The sequence below is a fragment of the Pocillopora damicornis genome, chromosome 13 (assembly GCF_964200805.1).
Source record: "Pocillopora damicornis chromosome 13, jaPocDami1.2, whole genome shotgun sequence".
In the NCBI taxonomy this organism is placed as follows: Eukaryota; Metazoa; Cnidaria; class Anthozoa; order Scleractinia; family Pocilloporidae; genus Pocillopora; species Pocillopora damicornis.
In genome coordinates this window covers 15,373,502-15,391,631 of record NC_142682.1, presented here as the reverse complement: position 1 = coordinate 15,391,631, position 18,130 = coordinate 15,373,502, and the positions used below count along the sequence as shown (strand labels likewise).

Sequence of the window (18,130 nt, the reverse complement as noted above, 5' to 3'; positions counted from 1 at the left end):
TTCCCCAAACAAGATTATGTGCATATATGCTGAAATGTTTGTACCTTCTGAGGGAGGTACGCTCCAGTTATGTTCCTGATGCAACTATGAGAATTTTGCTCGAGTATTTGGACGGTGATGATAAGAACATTACTTGTCCGCCGCTTACTAAACGGATATACCAAGATGGTACACCCGGTTGCACATACAACAACTGGGTTTACATAATCATTGCAATCGTGGCATTTATAATTGTTGGAATACCATTTACAGCTTTCGTTTGCTGCATACAGCGGAAGATACGGAATAGGCAACGCATTCGACGCAGTAGCAATGACCGATCAAGCCCCTATCCATATCAGGTATGGTTGATTTTCAGGTAACAAAAGACGAAACCTACTTCGATGATACAGTGATTTGGATTCGGGCGCCATTTAGACCTCATTGTTGATCAATTTCCGTTGTTAATCAATTTAAATTTAGCTGATTACAAACCACAACAACTGTCTTGAACAGGCCTTATAGCAGACTTCTCATCACTTCGCACATAAGAGCAAGCAACTTTCCGATCAGAAAAACTGAAGCATTGAGCTCCTCTTTTTCGTTTTAGGAATTCCAAGGTTAACATATCTAATAATTATCAAGCTTCTTTCATGATACTCCAAGACAGGTGAAATATTATTATCAATCAGCCATGAAAGATTACATTGAGCTGGAGGTTTTCAAATGAATTTTCAATCTTGGATAGGTCAGGGCGGGGTATAACAAAAGCACTGAAATTACAAACTTTTGAAAAATGAAAGAAGGAATGGAGAAATAGAAAGTTGTGTGTTAATATGGCAAAAAAAAAAAAAGATAATTATAGTGGCTGATGAAAAACTGAAGTAAGCACAACTCATTATCTTAAAATAGAGTACTTGGTGTAGATTTGGTTTTTTCCCAAGATGATTTTTACGTTAGTATAACATGAGCAGTCAGCCAGCCCAATCAGGGTAAACTTGCATGATCCTACAGTAAAGTCTTTTCATTTTCCTTAGCCCATCAGCAGTGAAGGAAGTGGGCACCCTTCTTATGGAGCCATTGACAGTGCTGATGAGCGTGTAATCAGATGTAGGTATAATCTTTTTGCAATTTTATTGTTTCATAGAAACTGTTCAGTTACAGGGTAGGTGGTAACACAATAAACAAGATGCCCTTAGCAACAAGACAAATTTTATTGTCTTGAGATTTAAGAGGCATTTCCATTTGGGAGACTAAATCAAAAGGACAGGAATCATGACAAAGGATAATATCTGTCAGAGCTGGTCAGTTAGCTCAGATGATTTGTAAAGAAATTTTCCCTAAAAAATTTGAATTTTTTGGCCAGTTCAGTCAATTCTTCAGTTTTGTAGCAACAACAGTGACATCAACAACAAAATGTATTTATCTTTGCCATAAAAATACATATCTAACAATCCCTGCCCAAAAAATAGCAAAGCTAAGCAATGCAGGAGGGAAGTAAACATTAAAACAAATTCTTCCATAACAAGCTTGAGTGAAAATAGGAAATGACTAAGAGAGCATGCATATACATGAATAATGAAAACAGTACAAAATCAATATCCTTTATAAATGTGTTTGGGTAAGGTTAAGAAAATTCTGGAAAATAGCTTAATATTTGTTTTGAGTAAACTATTTTCATTGAGCAGCAGTCAGTTAACCCTTTACTCCATAACATCAGTATGCATATTCTCCATACTGTTTCCCATACTTTTCCTTAGGTGATGTAGAGAAGAATTTCCTTCACAATCAAGGACTTCTTTAGTTGGTGATAATTTTCTCTTTTGTTGTGACCTCAATGTGTGATTCAGGGGGTGAAGGAGTAAATGCTATTGGATTTTGATCCTAAAAAGTTTTTTAGTGGGCATTTCCATTGTCTTTTTCAGCTCCAAGCCATGACTCTGTATCTACTGCCAGTCTGGCTGATAAACAGAGCCAGCATCAAGACACCACAAGTGTGGCATCTAGTCGTGCAAGCATGGTTCCAGCCTATGACGACGTATCTTTAAATCAACGCAGCACTGCAGCTAGTAGATCTCGCCACCCATCTAATTCAGAAAATATTAAAGATGGTGCCAAGAACTCAGCAGGAGGGCAAGCCAATCAGAGGAGAACATCGCGTCTCTCATCAGATGGCCAGGATAGATTTGTTGACCAACCAGGACAGTTTTATGAATCTGTGGATGTTGTAACAAACTTGCCGAAGCTTCAAGACCAAACTAAAGCTAGAAATGATAAACAGCCACCCTCCAAACCTCCCAGGCAATTCTTTAATAAAGCTATCACTCCAGAAACTGAGGATCATGTATATTCTGAAGTTGAAGGCACTGACTCTAATAGTGCCTTTCAATTGCCATCAAATGATGTCATATATGAAATAAACCCTAAAGAAGATGGGGCTTTTGAAGGGAGCTCACCAGTGTATGCTGTTTTAGAACCATCCCCAGAGGTTCCAGATCAGAATAAGGGTCCAGAATCACCTAATGAACAGAAACCAGGTTTAGAGCAAGAGAAAAAGCCAGCTGATGACAAAGTTGGAGAGGATTCCGCTTCAGATAATTATGTAACAGTTCTTCCTCCTACTCCTCCCAAACAAGTTTATGAACCTGTAAATGAGAATTCAGACTTGACAGCAAGTGGCTCAAATGAGTTTGATCAATATTCTGTGACACCAAAAGGAGAAGAGCCTGACCCTGTGAAGTCAAGATCTGTAAGTACAATGTAAAGTTATGTTATCATAGTGTTAATTATTTATTTATTTTGAAGTCTGTTAAACTGTTTTCGAAAAACATATACATCAAAACCTTTCACTTTTAAACATGGTAAGATGTCTGATTTGACATAGTTTGAGATCATGATTCTGTCTCCTTTTTTATGGCTTTTGTTAGTAAGGACAAATTTGTAATCAAAATTGTAATTTTGATTATAACTGAAGTAGCAAAATCATGATTGACAACATATATCTTGGTCATTTGAAATCTTAATTTTTTTAAAATAAGAATTCATTTTAACATAAATTATCTCCATTTATCACAATTTTAACAGTATTTTGAGGAGTTTCTTCTGGACAAAGTGAGGGCGTTACCAGCAGATAAAAGAAATGGTACTTTCCTTATTCGAGATTCAACTTCCTCAACTGGATTAAAGGTGCATGTATAAAACTTATCTTGGCCTATTTCATTTTTAGTGTTCCGTCTAGAAGAACCCATAAAAAATTCCAAAAATAACAAGAGGTCTGTTTCTCCTGTAAAGCACTTCTGTTTTCATTCGATATGGGGGTTTTAAAAGTTTTGATAATGATATATTGAAACCATCAGCTGAAGAGTTAAAATTAGGGTGCCAGAATCAGTTTCTCTATCCTTAAAATTTTGATTTTAAGATATGGCCTAAGCCCATTCAATTACTAGTGGGAACTTTCATAAGATGGGCTCCAGAAAATTTTGATGAATGAAATTCAAAAGTATTTTGCAAAAACTCTATCAAAATCTGTGAAGATATGATTAAAGATGAAGAGAAATCTCCCTTTTGTATTTCCTTGGTGATATATATGTTTTCCCTACACACTCCGAATTAGACCTAAAGTATATTCACCAGCTGGTGCATTACTCAACAAGTGTACTTTTTCTTTGGTTGCAGGTTTTAACCTTGTACTGTTGGAAAAATGACTCAAATAAAGAGCTTTACCACTTTAAGGTACTATTCACAGCTTTAATAGCATGACAATGTGCTTTAAATTAGATGCTTTACAGTGTCAAGATAATTAATTGACTTTAAAAAAACCTTGTTAATCATTAACCTAGCCATATGGCTGAGCATTTATTGGCTTGGCTGTAACTTATTGAGCTTTGGCTCACAAGAAAGCCATCATTATTGGTGTTGCTGGACGTGTGTTTCCCCATCAGTTAGAAGATTTGAGATAAGTTGGGGCTAGGTTTGCTTCTAGATCTCTTACCAGCTCACATAATGCTCAAGGCCTTGTACTTTCATGTGGGCGACAAAGTTGAATTGATGTACTTCAAGGTGTGGACCAGGAACCTCTCTGTTCTTTCATTTCCACACCTTACTCCTGTAGGTCTGGATTTAAAGATTAGTACTTAAATGTAGTATCCATCACAACTTTCAGATCAGTTCTGCAGAAGATGGCTGGGTATTCCTTTACAAGAGTTCTAAAAGGTTTTCAGACTTAGATGAACTGTTGAAAGATCTCAGGTTAGTGTTGATCTTCATGAATTGATTATCTGTGCAGCTTAATTGGTATTTTTTTCTGTAACCATGCTTAAAACTTCAAATATGTAAGGAGAGTATTATACAAAAATGTGTCGAAGAGTTATATTTGACAAGAACTACACTCCTATAATGTCTTTTTCTATGCATGAATGGAAATGGTACTGGTAAAGCTGTTGGTGCAATCATAAACAAAACAAAACAAAACAAAAAAGGTCTGTCACTGGTTTGGAGGATAAACTTAAAAAATTTACCCAGATTTCTCTGATAACTGTTGGATGAATGTTGAATGATCCATTTCTACAGTCTGTTACTGGCTACTTATCCAATGCTTTCAATTGGTATACCATGGAATATCCCACAATTGTGTATACCATGAAAATACCAGTGACAAGAAGGGTTATTCATTGATATAACATGAGGAAATGCCACTAACTACTCTAAACAATGACACAGAGAATACAGTGGCCCACACAATCAATATGAGATAAGTAGTAGACTCCATTTAGAATAGTTTTGGATAAGCTCTATGATGTTTTAAAACTCTGTATAAATCTAAGTCTTAAAATTAAAGTAAACACCAATGACAACTTATACTTGGCGAATAAAGTTGACGTGGTCAAAGGCTTGTAAGGAACTGAAAAGGGTTACTTATTAAATTTCAACAGAGCACAATGGGAAGGTTGCAGGTAATACTATCCAATATACAAATGCCCTCATGTATTCTGATTGGCTGTATTTTCTACTGGCTTGGTTTCAATGGAACTACTGTAGCTAGAGGAATTGAGAAATTTGTCAGAAATATATTGAATTCTTATCTTTTTCTTTAAATTTTTTTTAGGAAAGACAAAGATATGTTGCCTTGTGTTTTAACAGAACAAGTTTTGCCCTAATATTTTTTTCCCGGCCCTTCATGTACATAATATAATATAGAATTCTTTTAAAAAGAAAACCTTAGTGACAGATTGCATGTCGTAAAAAGTGATTAACAAATGTATTTTGTTAAAAGGTAATTTAGTGTTAACAACTGAGTTGAAAACGTAAATTGGCCCACTGATTGAATCGCTCTGACGAAGGGCTAACGCTCGAAACGTCAGCTTTTTTACTCTCTACGGTGGCCAATTTACGTTTTCAACTCAGTTGTTAACACTAATTTACCTGCTATACTCTCCCACCGATGCAGCACCACAGTTTCTTTAGAAACTTACCCTCTTTATATATTTTGTTAAAATACAGGTTCGTTTACTAACTGTAAGTAGTGTGGTAGGAATATTTTTAAAACAAGTATATTACGATTGGGGCCGAAGTCAAGAGCTGTCATTTTTGTGTTTTACTTAACAAATAGAGAAGCCTTGACTGTGCTCTGTTCTGTTGTAAAGCACGCAGGAAGCGACTGGAACACGAAAGAAGTGTAGGGGGAAACGTACTACTTCTTTCGTGCTCTAGCCGCTTCCTAAGTGCTTTACTTAACAAATAGAGTAGCCTTGACTGTGCTCTGTTCTGTTGTAAAGCACGCAGGAAGCGGCTAGAGCACGAAAGAAGTGTAGGGGGAAACACGAGACGTAGTCGCCATCAGAGCACAGTCAAGGCTTCTCTATTTGTTTTATAATAAACAATCCGTTAAATTCCCCAAGAATTACTTTCAATTTTTAAAACAAATCTTATTTCCAAAGCGAATAACAGTGTCGTTAGCATGCTCTATACTCTCATAAAGCACGCTACAATAGGCCAATCAGAATTCCTGTTAGAATGGTTCAAATAATCTGATTGGCTGTACAAGACTAAAGCTGTCAAAAATGTCAAACCATCAAAGTTCATATTCTGCAATAGTTTACAAAATAAAATAGCTCGGCATGTCGAATTTAACACTTTTGCCTGAAGTTTTTTAGTTTCTAATACAGGATCTGAAAGTGAAATGTTCAGTGAAATTCGGCCCAATCGTAGCTCACAAAAATATGCAAGTTATTTCACATGACAAGTAGAAAACAAACTGTTCAAGGCGAGTGTATTATGAATGAACAACAGCCGAATTCACTAAGACAAAAAGATCCCTCGGAATGACAGCGCCGTAAAACTCGGTTGCAGTGACTGATCTGGCCTTCCACTCAACGCATCGGAAAGGTAATCAGGGCAATCTCTTATTTTTTCACTCGAAGGGTAGTCGATTTAGTTCCTGAGGCTTGCTCCACTGCGATGACCGAAGATCGCCATGATTAGCTAACCGCGATAGACCTTAAGTCGCTCTGACACCATCATGATTAGTATGAATTTTAACAGTTATGCCAGGTTATATTTTTCATAATTCCTGTTTTTTTCTATTTGAAATCGAAACTTTATATACTATACAAGTGTTAGCTGTGTTTGATTTTTATTACCGTACGTAAACTTGCAATCTAACTGAGCGTGAAGACCGTTAAAAAAACTCGGACTGTCTATCTTGTTTTTATCTTTGAGGATTTTTGTCTCTGCTCACGTTACAATAACGTAAATTACGGCGCCTGGCATTTTTGCAAACCTTTGCTCGCTTGTTCCGAAATGTCACTTTTATTAACGAAAGAAAAGCTAGAAAGAAGTCCCGGAAAAGGTCGGACATAGTACGATTTGGCAGATGGCGTGACAGCCTTAGCTCAGTTCTATGCTCCATTTAACAAATAGAGAAGCCTTGGCTGTGCTCTGTTCTGTTATATAGCACGCAGGAAGCGGCTAGAGCACGAAAGAAGTGAAAGAAGCTCTTGAGTGCTCTAGCCGCTTCCTAAGTGCTTTATAACAGAACAGAGCACAGCTAAGGCTTCTCTATTTGTTTTATAATAAAGAATCCATTAAATTCCCCGAGCATTACTTTCAATTTTCAAAACAAACTTTATTTCCAAAGCGAACAACAGTGTCGTCAGCATGCTCTATACTCTCATAAAGCCCGCTACTATAAGCCAATCAGAATCCCTGTTAGAATGGTTTAAATAATCTAATTGGCTGTACAAGAATAAAGCTGTCAAAAGTGTCAAACCATCAAAGTTCACCTTCAAAACACGCAAGTTTTTTCACATGACAAGGTAGAAAACAAACTGTTCAGGGCGAGTGTTTTTTGAATGAACGACAGCCGAATTCACCGGAATATGAAGATCGCTCGGGATGACAGCGCCGCAAAACTCGGCTGCAGTGACAGATGTGACTTTCCACTCGACGCATCGGAAAGGATATCAGAGCAAGCTCTTATTTTTTCACTCGAAGGGCAGCAGATGTAGTTTCTGAGGCTTACTGTGATGACCGGAGATCGCCAGGATGAGCGAGCCGCGATGGACTTCAGCATGATCATATTCGCTCAGACACCGTCATGATTAGAATGAATTTTAACAGTTATGCCAGTTTGGTTATATTTTTCATCATTCCTGTTTTGTTCTGTTTTGTTTTTGAACACTGAACTTTATATACTATATGAGTGTTAGCTGTGTTTGATTTTTATTTCCGTACGTAAGCTTGCAATCTACTGAGCGTGAATCAATCTTTAAAACCTCGAATGTCTATTTTGTTTTTCCTTTGAGGATTTTCGTATCTACTCACGTTTTAATAACGTAAATTACGGCGCCTGGTATGTTTACAAACCTTTACTTGGTTCTTCTGCTGCTACTTGCCGGCTCGCTTGTTCCGAAATTTCACTTTCAATTATCGGAAAAAAGCTAAAAGGAAGTCCCGGAAAAGGTCGAACATAGTACAGTTTGGCAGATGGCGTGACAGCTTTAGCTCAGCTCTATGCTCTATACTCTCATAGAGCACGCTCTTTCAACCAATGACACCGCGCCTTATATCCGAACTTTATTATAAACTCTCATAGAGCACGCTCTTTCAACCAATGACAGTACGTGTTATATCCGAGCTTTGTTATCATTAACAATAGGAAAATTGGCGTTTCCTATAATAGGAAAAATTTAAGAAACAGATGATGCACATGAAGGAACTCTGAAAGAATACGGAGATAGATATAACTAGGTTACTTAGCAGAAAAAAAAATTCTACTCTATCAATTTCGTCGTAGTTTAAGCTTTAAAAGTTTTATAAATGAAATGGCAATAGGAACAGGTTTTCCTTGTATCCTTACCATTAAAGAAAGTGAGGTAGGAAGAGGGGAACTTTTTCGAAATGGGTGCTAGTTTGAAATTGTGGCTTAAGGGGTGGACGTGTATTCGGGGAAGAGCTCTTTATTAGAGGAGTCGGCGCTTACTCGACGAAGTGTGGTATCGATTTGAGTGAATATATGCTGAAACTTTCGCCATTCATGCAATGGTAACCATTCACAGAGCAGAACGTAAAAGATAGATTTCGACATTTTCAAATCCAATTAAACAAGTTTCGGAGAGAACACAAGAAAAAATCAATTTATTTGTTGACTGGTGATGTTTGCGTGACTATGGTATCGGTCAAATGTCAAGTTCAAACCGTTGGTGTTCGTGTACTTTCGCAGACTTGTGAGTTGTTGGAGGAGAAATTGAAAGAATTAATAATATTACATTCAGTTATTAACGAGCTGCTGAGTGATTTATAAAATAAAAGGAAACAAAAACTTTATAAGACATTGTCACTTGGTAGTTTATGCCTGCAAAGCTCGCGACCATTTGTTCAACCGGCCATGTTTGACTGGGAGTTAAAGTCGACGGTCGGGGGAGAGGCGGGGAAAGGCGAATAGACAACCCTCTCCTTCATTTTGACCGTCGCTCGCCCCCCTTGGTACAAAAGTATTTCTCTTCCCAGCTTAACGCTGCTGTAAAAATTAAAGATGGAAGCTATAATTTTCACCAAGGTAACACTGAGGACTCGCCCACCAAAATTACGTCTGCTCTTCAAGCTAGGTGAATACGTGAGGCGAATGTAATGCTATATATGAGTAAGTCAACACTCGTTGAAAAATATGTCTACTGTTGTTCGTATTCCGAACGTAAGTGACCACGGGGGGATATCTACATTACTTCTGACGCGATGGGGGCGAATAGCATAGCTAGGTGCATTCTTAGTTTCAATTCCAAGATAAAGACTACAGATCAATGTAAATAAAAATTGCACATAACCTTTCGGCAACGTCGCGCACGGTTTTGATCCCATGTGGGCCAATCTTTTCTTTAAACACACGAAACGATCAAGTTTAATGCGTCCGTCAGTGAAACAGGTGCTGTACTTGAGAGGGTTGAAAAGATCTCGTCTGTAAATTATAATTAGCTAAATTTCTCAATTTGTTTGCCCTGCGTTTGTTTTGTACTTTTGTGTTTACTAAGCAGCGAATTATTCGTTTCTTTTCATCGTCATGCATAGCGATAGCAGTAGTGTCCGATGGATACTTCGAAAAAGGGAAAAAGGTTCACACTCTGCAAAGGAAAGGGACGTTGAACTCGAAAATAAATTGTCGAGAGATGACACTTTGACAGTGCGAAACTTTTTAAGGGCGCGCCCACAAATTCAAGTTTAAGGGTGCATTACATTTAAAATTGCGACATGAAAGTGAAACTAAAATGGAAATGACATAAGATCCACATTGAACTCTTTACTCCACGTGTGGGTTTATGAACCCAATATCCCTCGCCGTACTGGAATTGCAAATTAACTCTTGTCCAGAATTACCCGTGCGACGTCCTTTTTGTGAACGGAGAATATAGGCCAGTGAAGAGACATTGCTCCCGATTGCAAATATAATCTTCTTTGCTTTATGGGTAATTTTGGATTTCATGTGAGTAAAAGAGGCAGTCATACTAATCCAAGATGAGCCTCGCATTTCAGTTTAACTGATCAGATCTTATATTTCGTGGAATAAATCGTTGAGGGAACTCTCATTCATTCCCGCCCAATCCTCCTCGTTTTCGAGGGGTATCCTTTCGCTGTTAGCCTAACATTGAGTAAAAAACAGATTAGCAAATAATTTAGAGGTGCGTGGAAATGACTGTACCGACTTGAGTAATTAATTATCAGACAAAACTACAAATAGCAAAAAATTTATGCATTAATTGGTAATCATTCTGAACCGTCTAAAACACCTGTGTCATAACCCCACATGTGGAGGCGTACTTGATTTTTAAATCCGCAAATGAACTGCCTGTTCTTTGACTGAATGTGAGAAAGACGCTATTGTCTGCAAAATCGGTAAGTAAAGTTTTTAAAAGCTTTGTTTTTTAAATTTTAGGACTAATCAATATGAGTAAACGTGGTTGCATAGTTCGTGAAACTCAACTCGAATGTCGACTTTGCGACATTACTGAGACTCGCGTCAAGTTTGGTTTTTTTCGACTGGGCTAATCAAGCGTTGCGACGTTCGCGTGCAAAACGATATGGGAAGGGTCAAAGATCCATTTAAACCATATTGTGCTTGAAGTAATAAACAAAAATCATTAAACACAAATTTAAAAAACGTAGAAAAAAGTCGGCTCGATATAATTATCGCTTTATTTAATTTTACAGCTAGCGATACAAATTTTAATTTATCTCAGCAACTTTAGACCTGTTCTTAAGGGATTCGTAACGTTCGAAGAAAACAAATCTGATTTTGATTCAGAAATTGAATATACAGTAAGTTTTTCAGTTTGCAATAGCGCATCTGTACGAAGCACTAGATAAACTTCTCCTCGCTCCTCGTCAGTGAGTTTTAACGTCAGGCGCAAACTTGAAATTCAGTAGGAAACCGAAAGAGGAAATTGATGTGTTGTAATCTTAGGATTTCCCTACTACAAGGGTGTCTTTCTCAGATATTAAATATTGGTTTAAGACCTTGAGCGGATTATCTATTTAAAGAGCTGAAAACGTACAAATTGGCTTTTAACCTAGCGCAATATTTATATTTTCACTCCAGCGTAAGTGGAAACTGAAAAATGGCTGTCGATTTGCCTTAAGCTGGCCATGAAGCAGGGATATTCGTAGGCGATTATACGGCTTACGAATGATCAACAGTTAAGATACTTATTTGTATATCAAATAAATTTTAAGCCTCAAAATTCGAGGGGAAAGCGTGAGGGGACATTCGAGGGTACGCGCGTGTAATTTTAAAGTGAATTTACCCTCTTTCCATATAATTATATTCGTCTTCATTGTCAAGAACTGACTTAAAAAGCATCTAGAATACATAGAAACACAATTTGAAGGTAGAGAACTTAAGTGAAACAATTAGAAGGATTCAATTAAAAATAAAAAACAATATTGGTCTAGGGATAATTGCGACATTTCCTTTTTTCACGTTTTTCAGCCGAACTGATATCACAGATCAACATTTTCACTATTTCAAAGTATAAACAGCATAAATTTAAGATTATTCGAGAAAGTTAACTGGTTCCTTCGCCTTCATAGAGCTGATAAAACTGTAAGGTTAACAACTTTAATATTAGTTATATTCACTTAGAAAATAAAAAACTTGTATTATGTTCGAATTCAATAACTTCTATGATGTGAAGTGGCATCTTTATCATCGGCCAAAATTTGCTTAACAACAGAAACAGCAACGGACTAGCTTTTTGCCAAAATTTCTCTATGCGCTAGATTCTAAAAGGGCACTGTTTAAGAAGCGTTGAGGAATCCTTTCCATGCGTAGCCAAGACACTGGCATCGTGTTTAATTTTTTTTTTTTTTTTTGCCAGATTAAAAGTTTTCTAGAAGTTGTTTGCTTTTCCCTTCTATAGTTTCACTCATTTGCTTTCCGTACTTTACCTAATTTTTTTTTGAAGACTTACATGTTAAAAGAAATAGTATGTCTTTTACTTACAAAATTTAAATAATTTCGAAATCGTTTCATTTCATTTCCTTTCATATTTTGCCATAAAGACGAAAAAGAAAAATTGGAAATCAATTAAAGCGAAACATGTTTTTCGCGGCGGACGTCTGTCCCTGTTGATGTTTGACTGCGTTGTTGACAAAAGCAGAAGACAAGCTTGGAAGATTTCAATAATAATAAAGGTTTGAAAACTAGCGTCAAAATGTCATAGTGAGTTCGATAGAAACATTCGTCATAAAGCGACGGGTTCTCACAGCAATTATTTCGCAAGAAAAATTGGCGTTCCTTTCTAACAATACACTTTTTTTTTATCGCAATCGCAGTTACCCGAAATATTTTGTTAAAAGCTTAAAGTTTCTCCGCTTAGGTTATTTCAACGCTTTTTTATATCCTCAAAAGTCACTCTTCAAACATTTACAGTCTTCGGTCTTTCGAGACGATAACTTTTCAACGTTTTTAGCTCAGTTTCGATGGATTAAAATGACGAACCTCTATAAAGAGGGGCAAAGGATGAGACCCGCACTTTCAAAAGAATACTGACAAAAAACCCTGAAATTTCCTAGAAATGAGATTTATTAGATAATGAGGTTAATTGGCAAAAGTTTCTCAGAATTTCGTAATAAATGCACAACTGCAGAGATACGTAACAAAAGCAATGAGAAGATGGCAACCCTAATTTACTAACATGACATTTCTACCCTAAATTTGATTAATATTTAACCCCAGAGTTTAGCTAATTGTGTTCAGAGCCAAAACCAGATCATCTGTATTTTATACCTCTGTTGGCACTCATTGCAAATTGTGAGCTAAATGTGACAATGCTTTGAATTACTTTTTCGTTCCCAACTTTTTTGAAGTTATCACCAAAATACAGTGAACGGAATTCGAAGGGAATTCCAATTTTCATTTCTCTTGTTTGGTCGAAAACCTCCAGCTTACGGAAGCTAAAACTTATCTGTCAAACCTTTCGATTGGTGATATTTCAAAAGACAATTGCCAACGTCCGATAGAATCTCGGGGCGATAAAAATAAACTAGGGCTGATTCAAAAACACACTATCAAATCTCTGAGAAGGAAGAAGTTTCACATAGGTGCAAAAAGGGAAATTTCCTTTATAAACGGTAAGAAAGAAGTCCTTTTTCTAAATTCCGGTAAAACTTGAAGACAATGGTCTTGATTTTGTATCTTAGTAATTTTTGGTATAGTTTGAGTCAATTAATTCACCTCTTCGATTCAGTTACAACTGGTCTGGGATAAACAACAACCGAAACTGGCCCCTGAAAAAGTTGCCTGCGACATGATGAATGATAAAGTGAGATTCGTACGTAAGCAGTTTGCTTACAGATATATCTCCGATATCCCGTACAACGACAAATATCGATAAAAAGAAAAAAAAAACCTAAAGAAAAATTCGTTCGTTGTTGGCAGTTTTATTCAATTGACTTCGATACGGCGAAGATAAATGGAGCCAGCACCGAACAAACGATGTGTTTACCATTAGCTATATTGCTATCGCGATATAATCTCCGTTGACCTTGAGGCTCTGAGACTTCTGAAAGAGAAAAGTCTAAATCTTTGGGCTATTAGCAAATGAATTCTCCTTACACGTTAAATACACTGTTGACAGAAAAGTAGTGAGAATTTTGAAAACTATCAACTAAGAGTTGTAGTCTTGATATAATACCAAATTCTCTGACATGGCTATTAAGTGCATTGGTCATCAGTAACTAGCGTTTACATTTTCAATTTGAACAATTAGCACTCAACGACAGCAGTAAAGTATTTGTGGTTTGATGAACCGCACGCAAAAAGAGAATAAGTTCCTTTTCAGAGTGCCCTAAAATAGCTATAGGTAAGCTATTTTGGGCACCTTCAGTTTTTTCCTTCTTCCTTTTTAGTGCAAAATTTATGCCTTTACTGAGCTAATGGGGCGCACTTAAGCTTTCAGTTCATCAATAACCAACATTTGACACAATGATCGTTTCAAATAACTAAATGGACTATTTCAGATCAATTCCAAGGGTTTATATTCAGTTTAATTAAACTTTCTCGCGGCTTTTGTGTGCGTAAGGTGACATCAAAGCCTGCTTGCGCTGTATGTTTACATGTTTTATCTAATTTCAAACAAATGATCTTAAATTGAAACTCTAATTTAGAATTGCTTCCAGTCTACAACTGATAACCGTATCAATCTTTGTCTGTTTACCGTAAATCTATCATGATATCTAATGCTACACGCACGCAACATGACGTGACGCACACATTCGAACGACACTGACAATTTCGACACTGATTTTAAAGACGGTAATAGACTGCTGTTTTAGCCTGGCGAGTCTATCTTCTTACCAGAAGATTTCAGTCCCTCTAATAGACAACAAAAATCTGCAAAACATGCGCTTTTTCAAGATGTTGCTGTCGGCTGGAAGTACGCTTTCACTAAAACTTTTAAACTTCCCAGTCGCAGGTAAGAATCCATATAGCAAGCCTTTCCCGATTCGTTCACTAACACAACTTTTTTATTTAGAAGAGGCCTGGTTGAATTTTTTTGTAACTCTTCGTGATGGATTTAAGAAATTGAATGCTTTCAGTATCACCTTTGATTCGATTTCAAAAATTTTTTTCCTCCGTGTAGACCCGGAAACTAATCGATTATCTGATCAGGTCAAGAAAGACCGCCTCTAGCTTTCCTTCAACATCATTTATTTTTTTAGCTGTGTAGGTCTCCGTGAAGTTCTTCCTGAAAACTTGCCATATCCTCGGTTATGTGGATTCATCGTTACTGCCATTTAGGTGACATCGATATTTGCCCGTACTGGAAATCTTATCCTATATGAAAGAGATATACTAAAATCAATCAAGAAAGTTCTTCTGTTCCTTTCATTATTTCCGTTGCTGTTATCATTAATGTCATAAATATTATCATTTTTATTTTCATGATTGCAATTTTAATTCTACAACTGCATCAGAATATTTCAATCTTTAAACTTGTCCCATTCCGATTCATAAGAAAAATCATGGGGAGGGGGTGGGGAATTGGGATTGCCTATATTCGAGGGGGATGGGCAGAGAGTTTTTTTGCTTTGTGTGTTGATTTGTTTTCTCGTTGCATGACGGGCTGACAAAGGGATATCAGTGTAGGGGGTGTAGATAATAAGCCAAAATGTTTAATAGAAACTGTATTAATCAGTCTCTCTTTGTCATCTTTTTTTTTAATTTTCAGATTGTAATTGATCACCAGCTGTTTTTAGAGTGAGGTAAACATGAGCACCTCGACTGCCCTCGAGCGAGTAAGCTGGACGGTTTTGTTCAGCAGTCTTGCTCTTTTTACCATTGTGGGGAACTTCCTCTCTATAGCGGTATTCCTTAACAATTCAAGACTTCGTCGCATGCGCACAAGCCTGCTACTGATCAACTTAGCGATCGCTGACCTGCTCGTGGGCTCCGTTGCCGTTCCAATGTATATGGTCTTCCAGTGGCCGGAAAGCGCCATAGCGAGAGACTTTACTTTTATCACCTCTTATGACGCTATTGATCTGCTAACCGGCTTTGCGTCCATATTCAGCCTATCTGCGATTGGTTTGGAGCGTATGTTCTCTGTTTTCTCCCCTCATAGGCATCGAGCGACTGGCAAAGTGCCTTATTATGCAGCTGTTATGGTATGTTGGCTGCTCTCCTCGCTGCAAGTTTTACTGCGCATTTTGAAGGCCCACAAGATTGTGGAGCTCACCGTCTTCTTTTACAACATGATGTTCGCACTGTCTTTTGCCTTCGTTGTCATGCTTGTCACTTACACCGCGGTCTGGTACAAAGTACGGGCTCGTCAGCTCGAGCTGAGCGATCGTGGAAGGAGCAGCAGATTGTCAGTTGAACGAGAGCGCAGGCTCATTCTGACTCTGGCAATTGTCACCGGATTCTTCCTCGTCACATGGTTACCATTTCATTTGTTAAACATTTCCTTGTTCTTCTGCGTTCAATGTCGACAGCAAACGGCGATCAATTTCATCCACGCAATCAAACTTCTACATTACAGCAATTCGTTTGTGAATCTGATTATCTACAGCTGCAGGTTCCCTGACTTCCGCCGAACGCTTTGTCAATTTTTTGGAAAGACTAGGCGTGTTGATCCTGACACGCAGTCAAATGTATTGGGACATATGAGTTTTCTAAACACGAACAACCGCAGTCCGCCGGTAGAAATGGATGAGGGTATTCCGATTTCTTCTTACTCAGCAAGAATTCAATCCTCGGAGCATTGTTAGAACTTCAAGCAAACACTAGGCCCAACGAAACTGTGATAATTCCTTCAAGCTCCTGTCAGTTTTCCTCCTCTTATGATTTTCCTATTTATAATCATGCGAGTCGAAGATGTTTCCCGAAAAATTGCGATTACTGTCCAACCAAGAATCACCCAGCGCATCAATCCCTGGTGCTCTCAATTTTTTTGCCGGGAAATATTCCCTTCCGCCATCCAACTCAGAAAAGACTCAAGGGTTGTTTGAAGGGAAAGTAATTGATGTTGAACCTAAAGCTGAACAACTGAGATCAAAATAGGCATCCTCTGCATTTTCATTTCATTGGTACTCGTCAAAAGTTTCTTGCAGAAAATTGTAGTGAGATTAATATCCAATTAGATGGCCATCAAATTTACAGGGTTAAACATGCCAAATCATTAGGTTTAATTATTGATGACCGACTTTCATGGTCTAATCACATCAAAGAACTATGCAGAAAGATATCCTCGGCAATAGGTGCTCTGAGGCGCATTAGGTCCCTCATTTCTCAGTCCACTGCAGTACAAATATATAACACTTTAATCCAGCCTCATTTCGATAACTGTGCCCCCGTTTGGGATGGATTGAGTTCCTATCTATGTGAGAAACTACAAAAATTGCAAAACCGAGCAGCTAGGGTTATTCTGCAAGCCAACTGTGAGGTAAATTCAAGCCCGCTTCTTGAAACTTTGAAGTGGGACCAGCTATCATTAAGAAGAAGAAAGCAGAAAGCTATAATGATGTTTAAATCCCTCAACGGGTTAGCCCCAGTGTACTTGCAGGATTTATTCAGTGAGCAACACACAGACTATGACTTGCGTGATTCTTTCCGTAAGTCAAACTTACCTAAGCCGTGTACTGACTATTTGAAACGTAGCTTTGTGGTGCCTTACTGTGGAATTCTCTTCCTGAGAATATTAGGACGATTAGATTATTAAAACATTCGATTCCCACTCGGCAATCTTGTAAATCAGTTTTTATAGTTATTTTAATTTTTACAAATGATTGTAATTAAAATACTATTAGTATAACTGAAGATTCTTAACCGAGTTTAAATAAAGATCTACTACTACTACTGCATAACATGTGCGCGTAACAGGCCCTAGGCAAGAACACACGAAACACGTGTAACAGGAAGTAAACCAATAGCTCTTGCGCACGTGACCTCTTGCATTAACGCGTTGATCTTAATCACACGCGCCAACATTGTTGCAAAAACAACAGGAAAAAACGGGCTCCATTGGCAGGATTATAACAGGATATTGCATTAACACAATGAAAAAGTAAATTGAAAGCAATAATAACAATTTTTATTACTTGTTTATGTAATGTTTCATGGAAATTAGCTCGCCCCTCTTTCGTAAGATACGACCAGATGGGTTAATTCAGTAAATGACGGATACTGGTACTATCAGCAAGATATGATGTTAAAGATTCATATGGAAGTTGTTGTCTGAAAGGAAATTTTTTTTACGTTCTAAAAATATAAGGTTGTATTTCTTGTCACAGAATATCTTGGGCACTCTTGGTCTACTTGGTAGGAAAGGTATTTCATCTTAAATTATTCTTGCAATTACCGAAAGCACATTTCTTATTAACCGCTCAGTTATCAGCTGACACTGAATCAGTCTGAATATTGCCCAAGAATGATCTCAGTAGTGATTCTTTCTACTTTCTGTCGTTCAATTCTTATGATGTTAGTTCGGAAAATTTTGTATTGGATCAATTAATAATCCCTTGATATATATTTTTCTTTATTCTCATAACTTGTCTGTTTGATGTTGTATCAATATTGTAAGGAGAAATTCTGTCTTGGTCACTCATGGGAGTTAAAGAGCTAAGTTACCATTGTTTAGTGACCTCATATGACGTCATAACGATT

At 37.4% G+C, this 18,130-nt stretch overlaps 2 protein-coding genes across 3 annotated transcripts; both read left to right on the top strand.

Moving 5' to 3' along the window:
• The first annotated feature begins 12 nt into the window (after nt 1-12).
• LOC113685506 (uncharacterized) lies at nt 13-6,108 on the top strand. Its single transcript, XM_027203019.2, has 7 exons — nt 13-341; nt 1,017-1,089; nt 1,905-2,728; nt 3,064-3,165; nt 3,655-3,711; nt 4,142-4,227; nt 5,084-6,108. Exons 1-7 carry the CDS (start codon nt 27-29, stop codon nt 5,133-5,135), a joined length of 1,509 nt encoding a protein of 502 aa, XP_027058820.2. The 5' UTR covers nt 13-26; the 3' UTR covers nt 5,136-6,108.
• Nucleotides 4,161-17,324, top strand: LOC113685440 (adenosine receptor A2a). 2 transcript variants are annotated; one of them, XM_089190829.1, is made up of 2 exons: nt 4,161-4,227; nt 15,198-17,324. In XM_089190829.1, exon 2 carries the CDS (start codon nt 15,238-15,240, stop codon nt 16,234-16,236), a length of 999 nt encoding a protein of 332 aa, XP_089046955.1. In that variant the 5' UTR covers nt 4,161-4,227; nt 15,198-15,237; the 3' UTR covers nt 16,237-17,324. The 2 variants fall into 2 exon arrangements, with proteins under 2 accessions (XP_089046955.1, XP_027058753.2); XM_027202952.2 differs by lacking the exon at nt 4,161-4,227 and adding an exon at nt 14,095-14,441.
• Nucleotides 17,325-18,130: the final 806 nt, after the last annotated feature.

What these genes read in the sequence shown, in the direction of transcription:
- LOC113685440 (XM_089190829.1), top strand. Translation starts at nt 15,238, where the DNA reads ATGAGCACCTCGACTGCCCTCGAGCGAGTAAGCTGGACGGTTTTGTTC.
- LOC113685506 (XM_027203019.2), top strand. Translation starts at nt 27, where the DNA reads ATGCTGAAATGTTTGTACCTTCTGAGGGAGGTACGCTCCAGTTATGTT. An exon ending in AAGAGCTTTACCACTTTAAG is followed by an intron (nt 3,712 to 4,141) that starts GTACTATTCACA and finishes CACAACTTTCAG; the next exon opens with ATCAGTTCTGCAGAAGATGG. An exon ending in GAACTGTTGAAAGATCTCAG is followed by an intron (nt 4,228 to 5,083) that starts GTTAGTGTTGAT and finishes AATTTTTTTTAG; the next exon opens with GAAAGACAAAGATATGTTGC.